A 19,858-nucleotide genomic window follows, 5' to 3' on the forward strand; every position below is an offset into this window, starting at 1 on the left:
CATATTATATGTTAATTATTAGGTTGTCTTACTCAGTCTTGTAGCTTCTTCATACCATATTATTATTTGTCTGCTTGGCACAAGAAAATGAAAACTGAAGATTCAAGTGTGTCATTCAATGCCTCTCTCTCATGCCATGCAAACCTGGCATGCTGCACATTGATGGCAGGCCAATCTGCCTGGAAAGTATGCCTCGGAGATTAGCATGGCGAGCTTCCAACACCAGCGAACAGCTACATCTGCGGGCTAGCAAGGTTCAAACAGCGCCATGCATGGCTTCACTAGATGGATTGGCCATGGAGATTTAGGGATAGTGTCAGGGAAATTAATACAGACACATGAATGATGCCAAGCTAAACCAGCAGGCGCCTCTTCTGCCTTGCTGAGCTGTTCATTGAGTTCAACTCTTTGCCATTTGCCTTTACATGGAGAGTCAACATCTCATTACCCTTATGTTAAGAACATCACTCCCTAAATATCATATATACATGTTGTTTGACTTCTGCATGGAGACTTCTCCCATGACCTTTATGAGCACGTTGTGTCTTTGACGTTAGATTTGCTTAGCTGAATGCCAAACACTGATCCTTTGTTGAGGTGAACTAGCAGGGACATGTCGCCCACATGCCAAAAACATTAACTTTCCATGCTTACTGGCTATTCTTGTCTACAGAAAGAGTAACAGTAATGGTGATAATTGCACTCACTTAGCTAGGGCTTCCACAGAAATGTCTTCTTGACGTCAGTGGCTCTTAGTGGGACTATGGTGTACAATCCTGAGACAGAAGGTAATATTTGATGGTATGGTCTGGGTTTGGGGGGGTCACGGCCGCATATAAATCAGCAGGTGCAAATTGAAGTCTATAGAAGTTATTGGCACTGTGTTACTTGTTCCTGCGTTTGTTGTGAGATTTTGTCGCTGACTGCCCTTTTGTCGCTTTCACAGGTAAATGCTTCATCGGGGAGCAAATGTTTTTCCTGTCGTTCCGCAGCAGAGAGAGATAAATGGATGGAGAACCTACGGCGTGCTGTGCACCCTAATAAGGTACAGGATGGAAGCGCTGACTCTAGAGTGAGTCCCGTCACCCTTATAGTTTTGTAGAACTTGCTATCTTGATTCCATCAGGGCCCAAAGTGGCATATGGTGGACATAAGGGCTAATGAGAATTTTCCACAGCTTGGACCTACCAGGAGATCCTCTGGTACCCTGGCAGTCCAGTTCCACCCTGAGTCACTTAACTTTCTCTTATTAAATGTCTTGGAGTTGCTTTATGTCATAATACTAATCAAATAAGCTAGTGTATCTATTGGTCATTACTTGCCCAGTTTATAGTTTTTGGACAATTATGAAAAATAGTATTTTGTCTTTATATCCCCTTGTAGGACAACAGCAGGAGAGTAGAGAATATGCTAAAACTCTGGATTATTGAAGCAAAGGACCTTCCGGCCAAAAAGAAATACCTGTGTGAACTCTACCTAGATGATGTACTTTATGCACGAACTACTTGCAAACTAAAAACTGATAACGTGTTTTGGGGGGAGCACTTTGAATTTAATAACCTTCCCACACTGAAAAGCATCACCGTCCACTTGTATAAAGAGACAGACAAGAAGAAAAAGAAAGACAAGAACAATTACGTGGGACTGGTCAGTATCCCTATTGGGGCGGTGACTGGCAGGCAGTTTGTGGAGAAATGGTACCCCATCGTCACTCCCAACCCAAGCAAAGGCAAGGCCTCTGGCCCCATGATCCGCATTAAAACACGCTACCAGAGTATTAGTATCCTTCCCATGGAGATGTACAAAGAGTTTGCGGAGTATATCACCAATAATTACATGGTCCTCTGCTCAACACTGGAAGGAATCCTTAGCGTCAAGAATAAGGAGGAGATGGCATCTGCTCTGGTCCACATACTTCAAAGCACTGGAAAAGCCAAGGTATGTCCACCAGTGTTCCATCCTCTTCTTTGAAAGCAGGTCTGAGAGTCAACCATTGCAGTAAGAATTGTCCATGGTGATGAGGCTACAGATGGCCTTGATAGTACTACCAATAGAATCATCATTGGTGGAACAACTACAGTTGACCTTGATAGTACTTCCAATAGCGTCATCATTAGTGGTACTACTAGAGTTGACCTTGATAGTACTTCCAATAGAGTCAACATTGGTGGTACAACTAGAATGGACCTTGATAGTATAGCCAATAGTCATCATTGGTGGAACAACTAGAGGTGACCTTGATAGTACTGCCAATAGTCATCATTGGTGGTACACCTAGAGTTGACCTTGATAGTACTGCCAATAGAGTCATCATTGGTGGTACAACTAGAGTTTACCTTGATAGTACGAATTGTAGAATCATCATTGGTAGTACTGCTCTAGGTGACCATGGATGTGTGGTCAACCTTGATAGCATGAACTTGTGGGGGATGTTTTTAGAACTTGCTGCTGGTAGTAGTTTGCATTGAAGTCTCTTAATTGGTTGTAGCGCACATGCAGATCTCTAGGTGTTCTAGTTGCTTAAATACTGAAGCGTCTGAGGCCCCAACCATGGTAAAGAAATGTAAGAGCCAATCAGTATGGGGGGTTATGATGAGTAACTGTGTTAGGACAAGCTAGTGCTAATGATGGAACATAAATACAAGCTGTATGCAAACAGCCATGCTTTAATTACACGCTTCCCCAACTCCTACCAGTTTCTCCCACACCCCTGTTTTGACAGAGATTCTTGGCAATGTTTGTGCTGTAATCACTTGCGGATTCTATCATTCACGTGTGCCGGGAGCTGCCAGGCCTCCATGAGTGCTCATTTGCTTTGCTCGGCTGCCAAGTTTTTTTCCGCTACAAAAAGTAACATATTTTAGCCATCTAATTAATTTCTGGGAAAGGGGCCCCACGAGCTGCTGGAGCCGGGGTCTCTAACCTATGGGCTGTAGGACAGTTAATGAGCTTCAGCCGCTGCTATCCCTGCTGTGCAATGTAAGGGCAGTGGCGCATTAGTGCAACACAAGACATTATGTACAACATCGCAGAAAAGTCTGATAAGGCTTATTCTTCCATAGCATACATTTGTTTTTATGGTGTATTAGAAACCTATTATTTCCTGGTATAACCAAACTTGGCAAGTTGTTGCTGCTGAATTGTGCTTAGTACAGGGGAATACCTATGCTGCATAGTTTTATGGGATCTCTCTGTACAGACTATGAGCAAACCTAGGGGGCTGTTCCTGCTGAATTGTGCTTAGTACAGTGAATACCTATGCTGCATAGTTTTATGGGATCTCTCTGTACAGACTATGAGCAAACTTAGGGACTGTTCCTGCTGAATTGTGCTTAGTACAGGGGAATACCTATGCTGCCATAGTTTTATGGGATCTCTCTGTACAGACTATGAGCAAACTTAGAAGGCTGTTCCTGCTTAACTGTATGTAGTTACACGTTTGATGGTACATATTTAATCTTCCTTTTCTCGTCCATTCTTATGTATATAATTTAGAAACTCCCCAGACAGCAGTGCGGTACATTGCTACTAAACATATTAGCCCCTTTATATTCCTACCATAAATCTATACAAACACAATACCATTTGGCGCCGTCTGTTTTGAATTGTTGTGATGTCAAGTTCTCTGTTGGGCCCATTACAACACTGGATTATGGGGCAAATTATAACAGAATGATGATGCCACCCATAGAGGTCAATGGAGAGGGCATAAAAATCTGGTGGAGGGCCATATCTGCATGGTTAAACAGCCATGACTAAGGGAAGCCTTGGGATAATCTACATGTTTTATGTAGATATGTTTGGTCTTTTTGTGGTGTAACATTTGGGCCAGGTTCGACATTTGGGCTCCCATTGGCTCATAAAGAGGCTGTCTATAAACAGCAGTGCATACAGACTCTGTATAATGGACAGTTCTGGCCCAAGTCCTTCAACGCTCATGGATCCAGTCTAGGCACGGTACCACCATCTGTATACCAAAGAAGGATTCAGGATTTCCTCATCTCCTGCTATCGGCTTGTCCTTGCCTCGTCCTGCAGCCCATTTTGCTTTCTGACATTTTATAACTTGGAAGATGACAGCAAATCCTCTCTGCTGAACTTCAAGATGAAATGTCACGGCGGGGCTGGAGTTCCGTGCAATTAGACTTTAAAGCCCGTTTTCATCTTCACAGAGTTGCATTTCCGAGGCTCGGAGGGTCTGTAGCTTGAGAAAAGCCAATTTCTCTCTATTTTCAACCAAACAGACTTAAAGGAAAATTGTATATATAGAGATTTCCGTTTCCATTTCTTCAGTGTTGGGTGGTACAGTAAATGGATGTAGGTCTGATTCAATAGTATGGCAGCATCCGCCTCTATGTATATAAATGATAATGGCTCCTCCATTGGCTTTAATGGTACTTACATGGACCTAGGTATTGTCATCTTTTTTAGTCTCTGCTACAAGAATGTGGATAGCTGCTAATTAAACCCATGTTTCTCCTTCTCGCCTCTTTTAATTCAAAGTGTTAATTAAACTCGGATCGAGCCAAATGTCCGGCTGATTATCCCGTATCATGAACAGAAGCGTTCCCGGCTAATTGTGCAGTTTGATTCGCCGTTCGGTAATGATTCATTGCAAATATAATATAATCCTTTATCTGTCCAAGGGGATTGCCTGGAGAAAGCATCATCCTACTCTGCTCTTTTCCACTACTCATTCTTTTTAATGATGTGTTGTCTTATTTGTATATTATAACAGTGTATTTTGTTTCTGTGCCCAGAACATTCCTTTTCTGTATATTTGTATTTATGCATATGGGAGGTGAAGCCATATTCATTCCCTGCTTAGACAGTACAGTATAAGGGTATAGTTTACTGTGTGCCCAGAACATTCCTTCTCTGTCTATTTGTATTTATACATATGGGAGGAGGGAGGTACCACATTGATTCCCTTAGACAGTACAGTATGAGTGTATAGCTTATTGTGTGCCCAGAACATTCCTTCACTGTATATTTGTATTTTTACATATGGGAGGAGGGGGGTGCCATATTAATTCCCTTAGACAGTACAGTATGAGGGTATAGCTTATTATGTGCCCAGAACATTCCTTCTCTGTATATTTGTATTTATACATATGAGAGGAGGTACCACATTGATTCCCTTAGACAGTACAGTATGAGGGAATAGCTTATTGTGTGCCCAGAACATTCCTTCTCTGTATATTTGTATTTATACATATGGGAGGAGCAGGTGCCATATTGATTCCCTTAGACAGTACAGTATGAGGGTATAGCTTATTGTGTGCCCAGAACATTCCTTCACTGTATATTTGTATTTATATATATGGGAGGAGGGAGGTGCCATATTGAGTCCCTTAGTAGACAGTACAGTATGAGGGTATAGCTTATTGTGTGCCCAGAACATTCCTTCTCGGTATATTTGTATTTATACATATGGGAGGAGGAAGGTACCACATTGATTCCCTTAGACAGTACAGTATGAGGGTATAGCTTATTGTGTGCCCAGAACATGCCTTCTCTGTATATTTGTATTTATACATATGGGAGAAGGTGCCATATTGATACCCTTAGACAGTACAGTATGAGGGTATAGCTTATTGTGTGCCCAGAACATTCCTCCTCTGTATATTTGTATTTATACATACTGTATGAGAGGAGGTACCACATTGATTCCCTTAGACAGTACAGTATGAGGGTATAGCTTATTGTGTGCCCAGAACATTCCTTCTCTGTATATTTGTATTTATACATATGGGAGGAGGTGCCATATTGTTTCCCTTAGACAGTACAATATGAGGGTATAGCTTATTGTGTGCCCAGAACATTCCTTCTCTGTATATTTGTATTTATACATATGGGAGGATGTGCCATATTGATTCCTTTAGACAGTACAGTATGAGGGTATACTGTATCTTATCCTGTGCCCAGAACATTCCTTCTCAGTGGAAGGTGCCATATTGTTTCCTTACTAGCCACGGGTTTAGCTGGTGATTTACTAGCTCTGCCAGTGGCAACTCTGGGTGCCATATGCATTAAAGCAAATGGATGGGGGAATGGGGGAGATAGGGTACTCAGCCCAAATACAGACAATCATTTAATAGGGGGGGTATTTATATTTAGTAGAGGTTATTGATAATAAGTGAAAGGAAGCATTAGGGCAACATGCTCATTATACAAACAGGGAATGTGTCCTTCGAAAGGTTTATTACAATCCAGAGAACAATGATGATTTTGCATGACCTCAATTATAAATGTTACAGTATGTACTAAACGCATCCTTTTTCCCTCGGGCACAGAGTGGGTCTGAAATCCATGACTTGGCAGAATGAATCCTCAATGTTAGAAACATAAAGATGCTTTTTAGTGGGGGCAGGGTTCTTAGGGGAACCATTTCCTGTTTTGCCGAGAATGACTTCCTTTTCAAAGGCTATTGTGAAACACAGGGGGCCTGGAGATACCCAATAATTGAGGGGCCACTGGGGTCACATTTGCTTGCAGGGTGCTTTGAACCTGTTATTCTCTATTTATATGCCCGTCTTATATCCTTGCTGTAGTAGAGAGGGGGAAATAACTCTTGAATCTCAGCAGTGGACTCCTCAAAGAGGGTTGAGACAACTGGGGAGCATTAGTTGCTCCCCAAATGATGATAAGGCCATTGCAGGACTTGGGTGATATTAGGTCTCTTTTAGGGGCCACAGCTACCAGGCCCTAGTCCTGAACATAGGATCTATGCTTTAGCTCCTGGTTCCAGCTGCCACAACTGGATGACTCCTTAAAAGTGATCTGATCCAGTATTGGCCTGTGCCGGGTCCTTTCCAGGAGACCCTGCCCTTTATATTGATTAAGTTTATATTCTCCAGGTACCTCAACATCTGACACCCATGGCTCTTTGGAGCTATTTTGGTCTTTAAGTCAATATCAGATATGATGTAGGGCCACCATATGAAACCACCTGTTTGCCAAAGGTCCTGTTAAAGTATTACCTAAGGCACCTGCAAGAACTTGCTGGGTGGTAGGGGGCAAAATATTAATACAATATATATAGAATTTTAAAGCTATGCTATGCAGAACAATGTATATAAGTTGGCCATGGATGGGGCGATTAACGCTACCTACTTGGCCCCTCTAGCAAGTGTATAGGGCCTCTAAATGGATACCTAGGTGCTTAGACTATACCATCAGACAAAACCATTGTTGATTGGATAGAGATGCTGGTTCTCACTTAGAAAGTAGGAACTAATTACATGCTTTTGGGAAATTGTTTTCTACCTCTTCAATGGCAAATTAACATTACAGGATAATTGTCCACCACTCCGGGCTAAATAAGATACTCGGAACACAGTGGGCCGTAAGGGAGTTTCACAGATGTTGGTAAACCAAGGTGTTGCCATTACCATTAGGAACAAGGATCCTGTAGAAGGAACGTTGGCTATTCGGGAAAATTAACTCCTGCACATTCCCACCATGCACTGTGCTGGAATCCCAGATAAAGGGTCATAAATCGGTTGCTCTTGGCTCGGCTACATAGGCTAAAGACCAAGGCTGGTATTAGTCTTGGCTTTAGTTCCAACATGCATCTCTGATTGCAGTGATGTTATATATACCTAAAAACTTATGAGCTTAGGGGTCCAATGCTTGAACCAAAAAGGCCCAATGAGAAACCCATATGCCACCCATATGTATAGATACAACCACAGTTTGATGTGCCGCGGGTCAATAAGGGACAGAGCAGAAAGCGCTGTCTCAGCGCACGGGATAAGGACGGGGTGACCTTAACGAAGGGAAGTGCTGGGCTGTAACTCATTCAGGTCTGTCAGAAACTCACTTTGCTAGTAGGAGGATTTGAGTGATAAAAGTTAATGTGATTACTATCTGCTGTAATAAGTCTCTCGGCTTCTGCCCGGCGCGCTTGCGATGATGCCAATAAACCGGCAGGTGATGGGAAATTGATCAATCGGATTTAAGAAAAAAGGCAACACATTTTGCTTAAAACCTGGTGCTTTTGATATGCTCTCCAATCCCCTGCTATAAATTATATCTACAGCAAAGCATGTTTGTGTGCCCAGAACATTCCTTCTCTGTATACTTGTATTTATACATATGGGAGGAGGGAATTTCATTGAATATTTAAATATTATTATTATATTTAAATATTTAAATTACAGTAAATACATCATATGGGAGGAGGGAGGTGCCATATTGATTCCATTAGACAGTACAGTATGAGGGTATAGCTTATTGTGTGCCCAGAACATTCCTTCTCTGTATATTTGTATTTATACATATGGGAGGAGGTGCCATATTGATTCCCTTAGACAGTACAGTATGAGGGTATAACTTATTGTGTGCCCAGAACATTCCTTATCTGTATATTTTTATTTATACATATGGGAGGAGGGAGGTGCCATATTGATTCCCTTAGACAGTACAGTATGAGGGTATAACTTAGTGTGTCCAGAACATTCCTTCTCTGTATATTTTTATTTATACATATGGGAGGTGCCATATTGTTTCCTTTACAGGGTACACAAGACTGCAGCCAATGAGTAGGACAGTTCCGAAAGTAGCTTTCTTATATCGGTTCCCATTGCATGCTCAGGAGCAGAGCAATCATTTGCTTTCTGTGTGAGTGCTCAATCCGCCATGCCGCTGAATGCAGGATTTGATTATCTCTTAATACCTTCCCAACTCTCCAGGGCCGGTGTGGGGCTTTAAGCCGAGCGCCTCTCGGAGCCACAAGATTTGCCGTGGGCTTGATGTGTCAAGAATTATTGATTCAGAGAGAAAGGGAATGATCCATTCCCGCTTGGTTCTGAACAGTCTCCGGTGGGATAATCTGTTTTCCTTCATTATCTTTTTATTTAATTTGTCTTTGCTAAAGAGTTCTATCATATCCTGAGCCTCGCTGACAGGGCAAAATGCACTTTTATTGAGTCAACAGCAACGTCGGCGCTTCCAGAAGAAGGATAAACAGGAGATGGAACAGTACAGTGGATTTCAGCCCAGAGCTTAGCGGCTCCACTAGCATGGGTCAACATGTCCCATATGACTCAACTGTCCAACTGTGTCCGTATAGTGAGGCAATCATACTACATGTTTGGGGGGGCAGATTATAAAATGAACCAGTGATGTCACCACCATGAACTGTGATGTCATCCAAACCTTCAGTGAAGCCATTGGTGGCCAAAACCTGCCCACGGGTCCCCAGTTGTACAGCACTAGACTAGGGGATCAAAGTCTGCAAATGTAATGGGGTGAAATGCCAGATTAAACTAGATGTTTAAATAGGCCCCACCAGCAGCAGTACTGTAGAGAAGGCTCCCCTACATTCAAGAGTGGCCCATGGAGATAAGATTTCTGGGCTGCTAGGAGGTATTTAAGAGGCAGAGGCTATATGGCTTCCCAATCATCTCATCATTGATGGTCCAGGGAGCTTGAAACCATCAACCGTCACTTGATTGATATGACCAGCACCAGCCATAGACAACAAATACCAGCACCGTCAGACTGGGACCAGAGAAACGGACATCGTGGGCCCACTCTCACAACAATTAAACATCGCTAAATGTCATAGGTGCCATATGGTGGAAGTAAGAAAGGATTGATGGTAATTGTCCTTGGCTTCGGCCCTCCAGAAGATCTGCTAGTGTTCTGGAAGGTCAGTCTGACCCTGAACATCAGCAATTTGTTTATATCTTGGTGACCATCATATGGTGACCTGGAAACACCACTTGTAGTGATTGCTTGCCTGGCTGTAGCCATAGGGTGTCCATGCTTGGATCCTTGTAGACTTTCTTGTGAAGTTGAATCATCCTAGTCACAAACATCATGGCAGATGTGGGGCAAGTGTTATTGGCTCCCAAGAAAATAACAAATTAGTATTAATGTGCAAGCTGGCCTGGCAACCATAGAAGCTGTGGTTTACCAGCGAGTCAGGTGCGGTCAAATGCTTGCACATCAATTCTTCTTAGCAACCCCCCTCTGTTGCTCAGTCTGCACACCAGCAGACTTGATATTCACTAGACCACCCCCTGCACTGATCAGTCCCCCCTTCCGCTTTCAACTCGCTCCCTCTTCCTCTGCTGATCGCTCCCCCTCCAATTACTGGGTACCCCTAAAACTGCCCCAGGATCTTGGTACTCTACTTATAATTACTGGCGCAACTTTTGCATTTCTGTTGGGGGGCCCCTTACACCATTCTAGCAGATATCAGAGCTAGTTGCATCGACTTTATTCAGGTGAGGACACTTTAGCATCGATATTACTGAAAAGACAAATAACATGTTTGATGCCATCGACTTGGCGTGGAGGGGAAATTGCAGGCCGAGGCAAATTTCTCATATTATAGTTGATTTGAAGGATTTGTTTTTATTGATTCCCCCCCTTCTCTCAATAATCTGTGTTTGAAGGAAGCTTATAAATGAAATCCTGCAGGAGGCTCCCGGCTTCTCGGCAATCAAAGGTGATCACAATGTATATATTACAGCGCACCATCCTGCTCAGAAATACCTGGCCTTCAGGGAAAAACCTGTGTTTGATGCGCAGCAAAATGGGCTTTGAGAAGTAATATTTGCCGGCACAAAAGCATCACTAACACTTGGAAAAAAAGCTCATTAAAATATTATTCAGTCGCTGGAGGTTTCTCTCTCTTATAGTCGGAAGCATAAAAATACAATAAGTGTCCCCCCCCTCCTCATAGCCGGAAGCTCTCATCCAACACTCTGTTTACTCTCTGGAACACACTGTTTTATTGCCTTTTATAAAAGAACACCATTTTTAAAGGGGAACTAGGTCTAAACATACAAGCTCAGCCATAATGTCTCTGTTAAATTCATTAGCTGTCATTGGCTGGAGCCCACTAGGGCTAACGACCATTGGGAGAGCCTCGGGAGCTCTGATAGGTCAGTCCAGTCCTGAGTCTCTAAGAGCATAACTGAAAAAAGTGGCATTTTGCGTAACTGTCCCCAACTCTAAGGCATAATACACAAACTCCCCTGCATCCTATCTTCTTAACTTTATAATTATTAAAGTTGGTCATATATGATAAAATCAATATTTGCTGACCGGCCAATGATCAGATGAAATTACAGGCCTAGGTAGGTTCGCTGGACCTCATAAACAAGCTAATGTGGTCCTTGCTCAACAGAAAGTTGTACCCTGCCCCATTAATATCCTGCTGATCTTTGGGCAAGGGGTTTGGAGGACCCCATACATGGGCAAATAAGCTGCCACCTTGCTCTGGAGGCACCAAATTGACAGCTAACATCACACGTGTATAACCATTATTCCTGCTCTACAGTTTAGTTTCAATCTTGTGAAAACCCACTTCCACATGTTCCTCTTGGCCCAGGAGAAAGTGTTGAGAGTCCTAGGGTCTATGGTCCCAATCAGGTAAAGCATTTTGAGTAGGGATGCACCGAATCCACTATATCGGATTCGGCCGAACCGCTGAATCCTTTGCGAAAGATTTGACTGAATGTCGAACCGAATCCTAATTTGCATATGCAATTTAGGGGTGGGAAAGGTAAACCATTTTTTACTTCCTTGTTTTGTGACAAAAAGTCACGCAATTTCCCTCCCCAATCCTAATTTGCATATGCAAATTAGGATTCGGTTCGGCCGGGCAGAATCCGAATAATGCTGAAAAAGGAAGAATCCGGAACCGAATCCTGGATTCGTCGCATCCCTAATTTTCAGCCCCGATGCTTATTAGAAAAAGAGTAAACATTGAGTGAGGACTAAGGGCAGGGGCACACGGACAGATTCGGGGAGATTTAGTCGCCTGGCGACTAATGGCCTCTTCTTTGGGGCAACAATCTCCCTGAACTGCCTTCCGCCTGCTAAAATGAAAAATTGGCTGCGGCAATGCACTGATGGCGCTTCGATTTCCAAAGTCGCCTAAAGTTTCCTCATGAGGCAACTTCGGGTGACTTTGGAAATCGAAGTGCTGTGAGTGCCATTGCTCTGGCGTTTTCTCGTTATAGCAGGCGGAAAGCAGTTCGGGGAGATTGTCGCCCTGAAGAAGATCAATTAGTCGCACCCATTTGACCCTGCCCTAAAATGTTCAACTTGGATAAAACAAGCTTCTTAGATAAAATGTACAGGCTCCTGATCCTTGGGCTTTGTACCCGTCATTGTTAAGTGGATACATGTAGATATGATGTGACTCTCATCCCTAATGCACTCCACTGTTGAACACTCTACATAATTTCTTTTACAATTCCAAAATGAAAATCTAATTTCTTTGGTCACCATCATCTCTGGGGCTAACTTACTTACAAGGGTGCTAAATTGGCAACTTGCAGTATAAGCCTTCCTTATAGGGACACCAAACTTTAGTTCCTGCCCGCTGCCTGCATAAGGTGCCTTCTCCTCATTTAATCCCGGGGCTGGGTATTTACATATTCATGATATTAATGGATATTTGAACAGAAGCAGCTTTCTGCTCGATTTTCCCATAAAAACCACTTTGTAATGAGCAGCAGCGGATAAACCATTAGCGAGTGACAGTGACATATTTAACCCAGATACATACATTAAGGAGAATCTATAAGAATAACATCTATTATTATTCATCAAGGGATTCTTCTTTGCATGAGCACAGGAAGGAAATGACATTGTTTTATGCTGTTTATTGGGACTTAGAACATTCTGTTTATATCTACGAAAGCGAGTACAAATATTAGGCAGTCGCCTCATTCCAGCTGCATCTCCCAGGTCTCTCTGGGAAACCGAGAAACTAAGAACAACACTCGCCTAAGGAAGAATCACCATCTGTGTCAGCAGAGGTGTAACATAAAGGTTCCTTAATATCTTGTTTCAGACATTGTTATTTAAAGGGCAGCTCCGCCCAAAAACTTGCATTTGGCAAAATGAAAGAAAATGTAATTCTTAGCAACTTTCCAATGTGCATTCATTAAAAAGGTGGAACGGTTTTAAAGTTATTTGTGAATGGAATTACTATTGACAGCAGCTGTCTGGCTGTGTCTAGTCTCCCCCGATACATTGTAACAGGAAGTCAGCGGACTGACAGCTCGGAAGGAAATTGTATCAAGAGACAGAAAATGAGAGCAAAAATGGCCATAGCAAATACATTTCCTCGTAACTTTAAAAAGCAATGAAAAATGACAATATTGTATATTAAAAAGCTGCTTAGAATTACATTTTCTTTCATTATTCAAAAGAATTGGTTTTGGTTGGAGTTCCCCTTTAATTTCTTTTTTTTTTTTTTTCAATAAAGAAACCGATTTCATCAAATCTGTCAGCTTTTAAGTATTTATTGGCAATTTTAATGACAATGTTATTCATTAATGACATCGTTATAAAAAAGATTTCAAAGCTAATTATCTCCGTGGGCAAGGAACACATCTAACGATCCGCCTGCCCTTATCCTGTCATTCGGTGCAAGATAACATTTGTATTGTGCCTACCTCAATAGAATCTGGCTCCTAAGTAATATCTGATCATAAATCAAAAGTGCATGGCGAGGCGGCTCTGCAATAATCACAGCACCGGCTGAATTGGATCTTTTGCATGGAGCCACAATGATATACAGGAAGCGCATTCTTGTATGCAATTATTACCTCTATTTGTTATTATTACGGCTTCAAGACAGAGCCTGGATCTCGCTGCAGCATGTGTCTGCTTGGGAAGTGCTTTCCTTTCAGACAGATGGTGATTCACTTAAAATATGTCTTTATGGGTGCAAGTCAAAACACATGTAAGTCACAGAAATCAAGTCATCCACGAATTTGCTTGGCACCTAAACGCGTCATTAGTCTTGGCTGTCACCGTACCGCTACCGTTGAGCGTCAGTACAAGTAGCCGTGAATTGGAGACTTGGTTAAGATTTAGGGATTATTCACCATCTGGGGCATTTGAGAAACCCACAGGAAACTGTCACGTGTCATTTGCCCCCAGTATCAGGGCCATCTTTATTGACGGCAGTGCCCTGGGGCAAAATAGCCTTCGGAATTCTACGTCATCCACGGCTGAACGGCTGCAGGCTGAGCAACATTGACATAAAGTGTTACTGTCATCTTTCCAACAGCCACTTAAAGGGGAACTGACATGGCAATAAACAGGCATGTGAAGTGCAACAATTCTGTTTCTAGAATAGTGACAGTTCCCCTTTAAACCAACTCTGTATTGAGTTTACAGGAAGATTTGGCCTTGGCAGTTATTCTAATGAATTATATTGGAGTGTAGAATATCGGCAGACAGATCCCTGGGTAAGGTAATGGGCCGTATGATCTATTCCTCTCATTTAGCGTTCCCAGAGCGCCGTCGTCCAATGAGAGCACTCCAAATTACCAATTCATTAACGCTTTATCAGCTGACGGAGCTCGCACTTCTCCCGTGTTCTCAGCCTGGAAAAAAAATCTATTATGGAGCAGTGAATTGCAAAATAATTTTATTAATGCTTGTGATGTTGGGAACCTTTCATTTTAAGGGACCTCCTCTGTACTGTGGAACAATGTCTTCTCATTAGCGGCCTGAGGGGACGCGGTTGTTAAACAGAAACTTTGTATTTGTGTCCGTGGTGTAAGCCCCAGTGTATATTGTCAGGGCAGAAGGTGGTTATTGTCCAGTGTCGGACTGGGACATTGGGGCCCACTGAAAAACCTTAGACCTGGGGCCCACTCTCAGTGCTATTATTCTTCCTCTCCTTACTCAACCTCTATTCTCCTATTTGTTCTCATAGAAATAGTGAATGACCATGAAATAGGCCAAATGTTTAGCAGCAGGAGGCCCACTGACACCTGGGCCCATCGGGAGTTTTCCTGGTATCCCGGTGGGCCAGTCCAATACTGTTATTGTCTATATTGTCTATAGAACGCCTGTGACCTTCTCCCTATATTCCGTGTGTTCTTCACTCTCTTGTTCTCTTGCACTTGCACTTTTACAGGATTTCCTCACAGACCTAATGATGTCTGAAGTAGATCGCTGTGGCGACAATGAGCATCTTATATTTCGGGAAAACACCCTCGCCACCAAGGCCATTGAGGAGTACCTGAAGCTTGTAGGGCAGAAGTACCTGCAGGACGCTCTGGGTAAGTCATCAGCATTTTGGATTTGGTCTTCTGAGGAGTCTGTTTCATTGGCTGCCAGACCTGGAGCTGCTTCTTCTCCCCAACAAAACATTGTCTTCAGATATGGGATTCCTAACGTTGTGCCACCTGCCTATGGGCCATTGCCATGTAGGACTAGCAGAAACTCTTCCACTCCAAGAGGCATTTGGCATCTCCTCCATGCCAAGAGATTATTGGCAGCTCTTCCAAAATGAGATTGTGGACAGCTCTTCCATAATCTCTTACCCTGGAAGAGCTGCTAATAATCTCATATTATGGAAGAGTTGCTTGCAGTCTCTTAGCAAGTCAAAACTGTCAATAATCTCTTAGCATGGAAGAGCTGCTCACAATCTCATTTCAGAAGAGCTGCCAATAATCTTTTATAATGGAAGAGTTGCTTGCAGTCTCTTAGCATTTAAGGACTGACAATAATCTCTTAGCATGGAAGAACTGCTCACAATCTCATTTCAGAAGAGCTGACAATAAGCTCTCATAATGGAAGAGTTGCTTGCAGTCTCTTGGCATGGAAGAATCTCTTATTGAGACCAATTCTTCCATAATAAGAGATTACTAGCAGCTCTTCCAGGGTAAGAGATTATGGGCAGTGGTGTCAGGAATGGGTGTCTTGTTGGCAAGCTTGGCTGTCTCACGCGAGATGTACTAGTATGTATCACTACGCTGGAGGAGGGTTACACCCTTATTTAATAAAATTGTATGTAAAGAAAAGTACTCATCAGCATAATCTTGCCATAGTGTTGGCACATTAGCACAGTTACAGCCCTATGCCCTCAACACCATCTTTGCCTTACTGCACCCTCTACTATCCCACAGCTACAGACCTACTCCTGTCTTACTGTACCCTCTACTATCCAACAGCTACAGGCCTACTTTTACCTTACTGTACCCTCTACTATCCCACAGCTACAGACCTACTCCTGCCTTACTGCACCTTCTACTATCCCACAGCTAGAGGCCTACTCCCACCTTACTGCATCCTCTGCTATCCCACAGCTACAGGCCTACTCCTGCCTTACTATACACTCCAATGCTACAGTTACACTCCGTTTCCCTGACAGCATGTTGCTTGCCTTCCCCCAATAATCTCATAGTAAAAGCCCTACAGACAGCCCTAATATGAGGAGCACAGGGGGTGCAAGGAGTAGTGTTCCTGTTGTTGGAGTACAGACACAATAGCAAGAGTGCGCTGGATACTACACATGCCACGGTTTACAGGACAGGGATGGGAAAGTTACATTTACGGGTGCAAAACCTCTTATCTGCTTTTTACACTTCATTAGCAGATCTGTAATTACAGCTCATTTTCCAGTCTAGTGGACTTGTGACTTTGAATATATTTATTTATACTCTCTGCACTGAAGCCTCTGCCCCCTCCCCTCTCTCGTCTGTTGATTTCCCCTCCTCTATACGTTACTGCCTGCTCTTCACAACTCCGCTGTTCCGTCACAGCAGCGCTACCTCAACAGCTGCCACACACACAACAACTCCCATTAACAACTTCACAGCTACAGCCACTGGCAGGAATAGGTTAGAGTCTTTGCAAGAGGTGAAAAGATGAATTAAGAACATTTGTTTTATTTGGGCTTTGTCAGTGTTACTCATGCTGAGCAGTTACTGGGGAACAACTAGAAACAGATCATTGCCCCCCGGAAGCTGGTGAAATGTGGGGTACCCCAATGTTTCTATATATCTGTAACCTTGTTATGAGCTAAGGGGGCCCAGTCTGAAGGTCAGTTAGGGGGAGATTTGGGGTGAGTGTTTATTTGTGCCCTGGGTACCCCTGGAACTATAGCAGAGTGACTGTTACCCCAATGTTTCTATATATCTGTAACCTTGTTATGGGACACTCTGACCAAGGCTACCAATCCCATTATACACATAAGCATTGGAAAAATTATTTACAGTTTTAAACTAATACATTCCCTAAAGATCGAAGCTTTAGATATGATACTAATGGGTGTTTCCCCCCCTGTTTCAGGTGAGTTTATAAAAGCACTGTATGAATCAGATGAAAACTGTGAGGTCGATCCCAACAAGTGTTCCACATCAGATCTTCCCGAGCACCAGAGCAATCTCAAAATGTGCTGTGAGCTAGCATTCTGCAAAATCATCAACTCCTTTTGGTCAGTATGCAAAATTCTCTATTACCTACTTATTCTGGGGTACATTATCCCTTATAATACATGAGTGATACTCAGAGTTCCCTGTATAACTCAGCCTGCAGCCTTGTGCCTTTATATGGTCACAGAACAACCCCTCAGTGACTTCTAATATCCTTATCATTTACAGTAGGGGGTACATTATCCCTTATAATACATGAGTGATACTCAGAGTTCCCTGTATAACTCAGCCTGCAGCCTTGTGCCTTTATATGGTCACAGAACAACCCCTCAGTGACTTCTAATATCCTTATCATTTACAGTAGGGGGTACATTATCCCTTATAATACATGAGAGATACTCAGAGTTCCCTGTATAACTCAGCCTGCAGCCTTGTGCCTTTATATGGTCACAGAACAACCCCTCAGTGACTTCTAATATCCTTATCATTTACAGTAGGGGGTACATTATCCCTTGTAATACATATTGCCATTTCTTTCAGAGATCTAGCTTTCTGCAAGGGAGCCTCTCATAGCGGCCTGTTCTCTGTAATTAGGCCAGAAATGGGGATTTATGTGCATCTGAAAATAAATGCAGTTTAAACCGAATATAAGCCCTAGTTCTGCATTAAGTAGGCTGTTTTCTGCCTTTAGTTCTCATTACACCTGTCATACAGTCTTTGTTTATTTGTTACTATACATAAGGGTGGGAGCTGCCATATTTCCCAGAACTCACTGTGGGTTCATTATACCTTTTATCTGACATATATAAATGACTGATCCCTTAACTATGGTCTATTAAGATGAGCGCTTAAGAACCGGGCCCCATTCCACTTAGTTGGCCCCTAAGCATTCAGTAGCTATTAATCAAAGTCCCTTGGGCCCTGCCACCTAAGCAGTATGGAGCCCCATGATTTCTGATTACTAATAAAGAATGAGCGCTGATGATGCAAGTGGGGCAGGGAATAATCTGTTTAAGGCAAGCTGAGCATGATGGGATATGTCCCATAATTCCCCACTGCCTGACCTTCTGCCTAGAATAAAAAGGCTTCATAGCAGATGGCGACTATTGATTTTTATTCGTCCCAGAGACCCCATAAATCAGAGACTTCTGCTCTACGCCGGCACCAAGGGGGTTATATATTGTCCTAATAGCCCTGGCTATGAAATAATAACCCCCCTTCTCTCCTCTCTCTCTCCCCCACTTCTAGTTGTGATTCTGATCCAAATGTACATTGCCATGGTAACCTGGCGCTAACATGAGATATGTAGTCACATGATCGCCTCCCGCACCTATATATCATAGTTTCTATAGAAGCAGCGCTGCCGAGCTGGAAATGGGTCAATGAGCTGCAGTGGGAATTCTTTTCTGTAGAACAGTCGGGGAGACAAGAAAAATGGGGGTCCTGGTTTAACTCATTCTAGCCCTGCAGGGGCTTTACCTGTCAGCTGCATCTGAGGGGTCAGTACTGTCAGGGAACTAAAGCTTCACCCTGAATAAACGGCCATGTTACTCCCCACCTACGTGGCCCCTGTGCATCTATCACCTCCACCTCTCCTTGCCTGGCCGCTTTTTGTCTTTTAAACCCCATGTACATATTTAATGAGCCACTTTATAGAATCCCTCCAGAACATTAGTCTTTTGCACACCCTCACTGCTATTTTTATTGCCGGGAATTATGGTGTGTTTCAAGCCTAATGTCCTATTTAAAGGGGAAATATGCAATATTTATCACACTTTCATGTTACATTAGCCAGGCAGTAAAGCATAAAGGCATATCTTATTTTGTGAACTGGACAGGGGTGGAAAGTGCCATATTGTTTCCCTTAGACAGTACAGTATGAGGGTATAGCTTATTGTGTGCCCAGAACATTCCTTCTCTGTATATTTGTATTTATACATATGGGAGGAGCTGCCATATTGATTCCCTTAGACAGTACAGTATGAGGGTACAGCTTATTGTGTGCCCAGAACATTCCTTCTCTGTATATTTGTATTTATACATATGGGAGGAGGTGCCATATTGATTCCCTTAGACAGTACAGTATGAGGGTATAGCTTATTGTGTGCCCAGAACACTCCTTCTCTGTATATTTGTATTTATACATATGGGAGGAGCTGCCATATTGATTCCCTTAGACAGTACAGTATGAGGGTATAGCTTATTGTGTGCCCAGAACATTCCTTCTCTGTATATTTGTATTTATACATATGGGAGGAGGTGCCATATCGATTGCCTTAGACAGTACAGTATGAGGGTATAGCTTATTGTGTGCCCAGAACATTCCTTCTCTGTATATTTGTATTTATACATATGGGAGGAGGTGCCATATCGATTGCCTTAGACAGTACAGTATGAGGGTATAGCTTATTGTGTGCCCAGAACATTCCTTATCTGTATATTTGTATGTATACATAAGTTATTGCATTCCTTGGCTAAAGTATTTCCTATTACATAGCACACCTGTTAAATTCGGCCAGTAGATGGCACTATTGCAGCTGGATAAAGCACATAAATCGGAGAGGGCTGTGGGAGTCATTTGAACATATGTTAAAGGGGAAACTGGTTTTATCACAAGGGAACCAGCCTGTACTCATGGTGTGAGCCACATTTAAGGTGCAATAGGTGCTGAAGATTAATTGACGCTCCCTGATTAGACTGCTGATTTGT

The 19,858-nt window shown here is 42.8% G+C and overlaps 1 protein-coding gene across 12 annotated transcripts in view; it reads left to right on the top strand.

Annotated features, from left to right (window-relative positions):
- The window catches only part of LOC108698203 (disabled homolog 2-interacting protein), a 253,072-nt gene that overhangs the window by 201,834 nt on the left and 31,380 nt on the right, over positions 1–19,858 (top strand). For 11 of the 12 annotated variants that reach the window (XR_005963203.1, XM_041572372.1, XM_041572374.1 and 8 more), the window contains 4 exons: positions 947–1,072; positions 1,384–1,938; positions 14,908–15,052; positions 17,067–17,211. Coding sequence is in view for 11 of the 12 variants with exons in the window: in XM_041572372.1 (XP_041428306.1) it covers positions 947–1,072; positions 1,384–1,938; positions 14,908–15,052; positions 17,067–17,211 (971 nt within the window). In the remaining variant the exon portion in view is untranslated. The remainder of the gene's footprint in view (positions 1–946; positions 1,073–1,383; positions 1,939–14,907; positions 15,053–17,066; positions 17,212–19,858) is intronic. The other variant, XM_041572370.1, reaches the window with a different exon arrangement.

The sequence above is a fragment of the Xenopus laevis genome, chromosome 8L, assembly GCF_017654675.1.
Source record: "Xenopus laevis strain J_2021 chromosome 8L, Xenopus_laevis_v10.1, whole genome shotgun sequence".
Classification (NCBI taxonomy): domain Eukaryota; kingdom Metazoa; phylum Chordata; class Amphibia; order Anura; family Pipidae; genus Xenopus; species Xenopus laevis.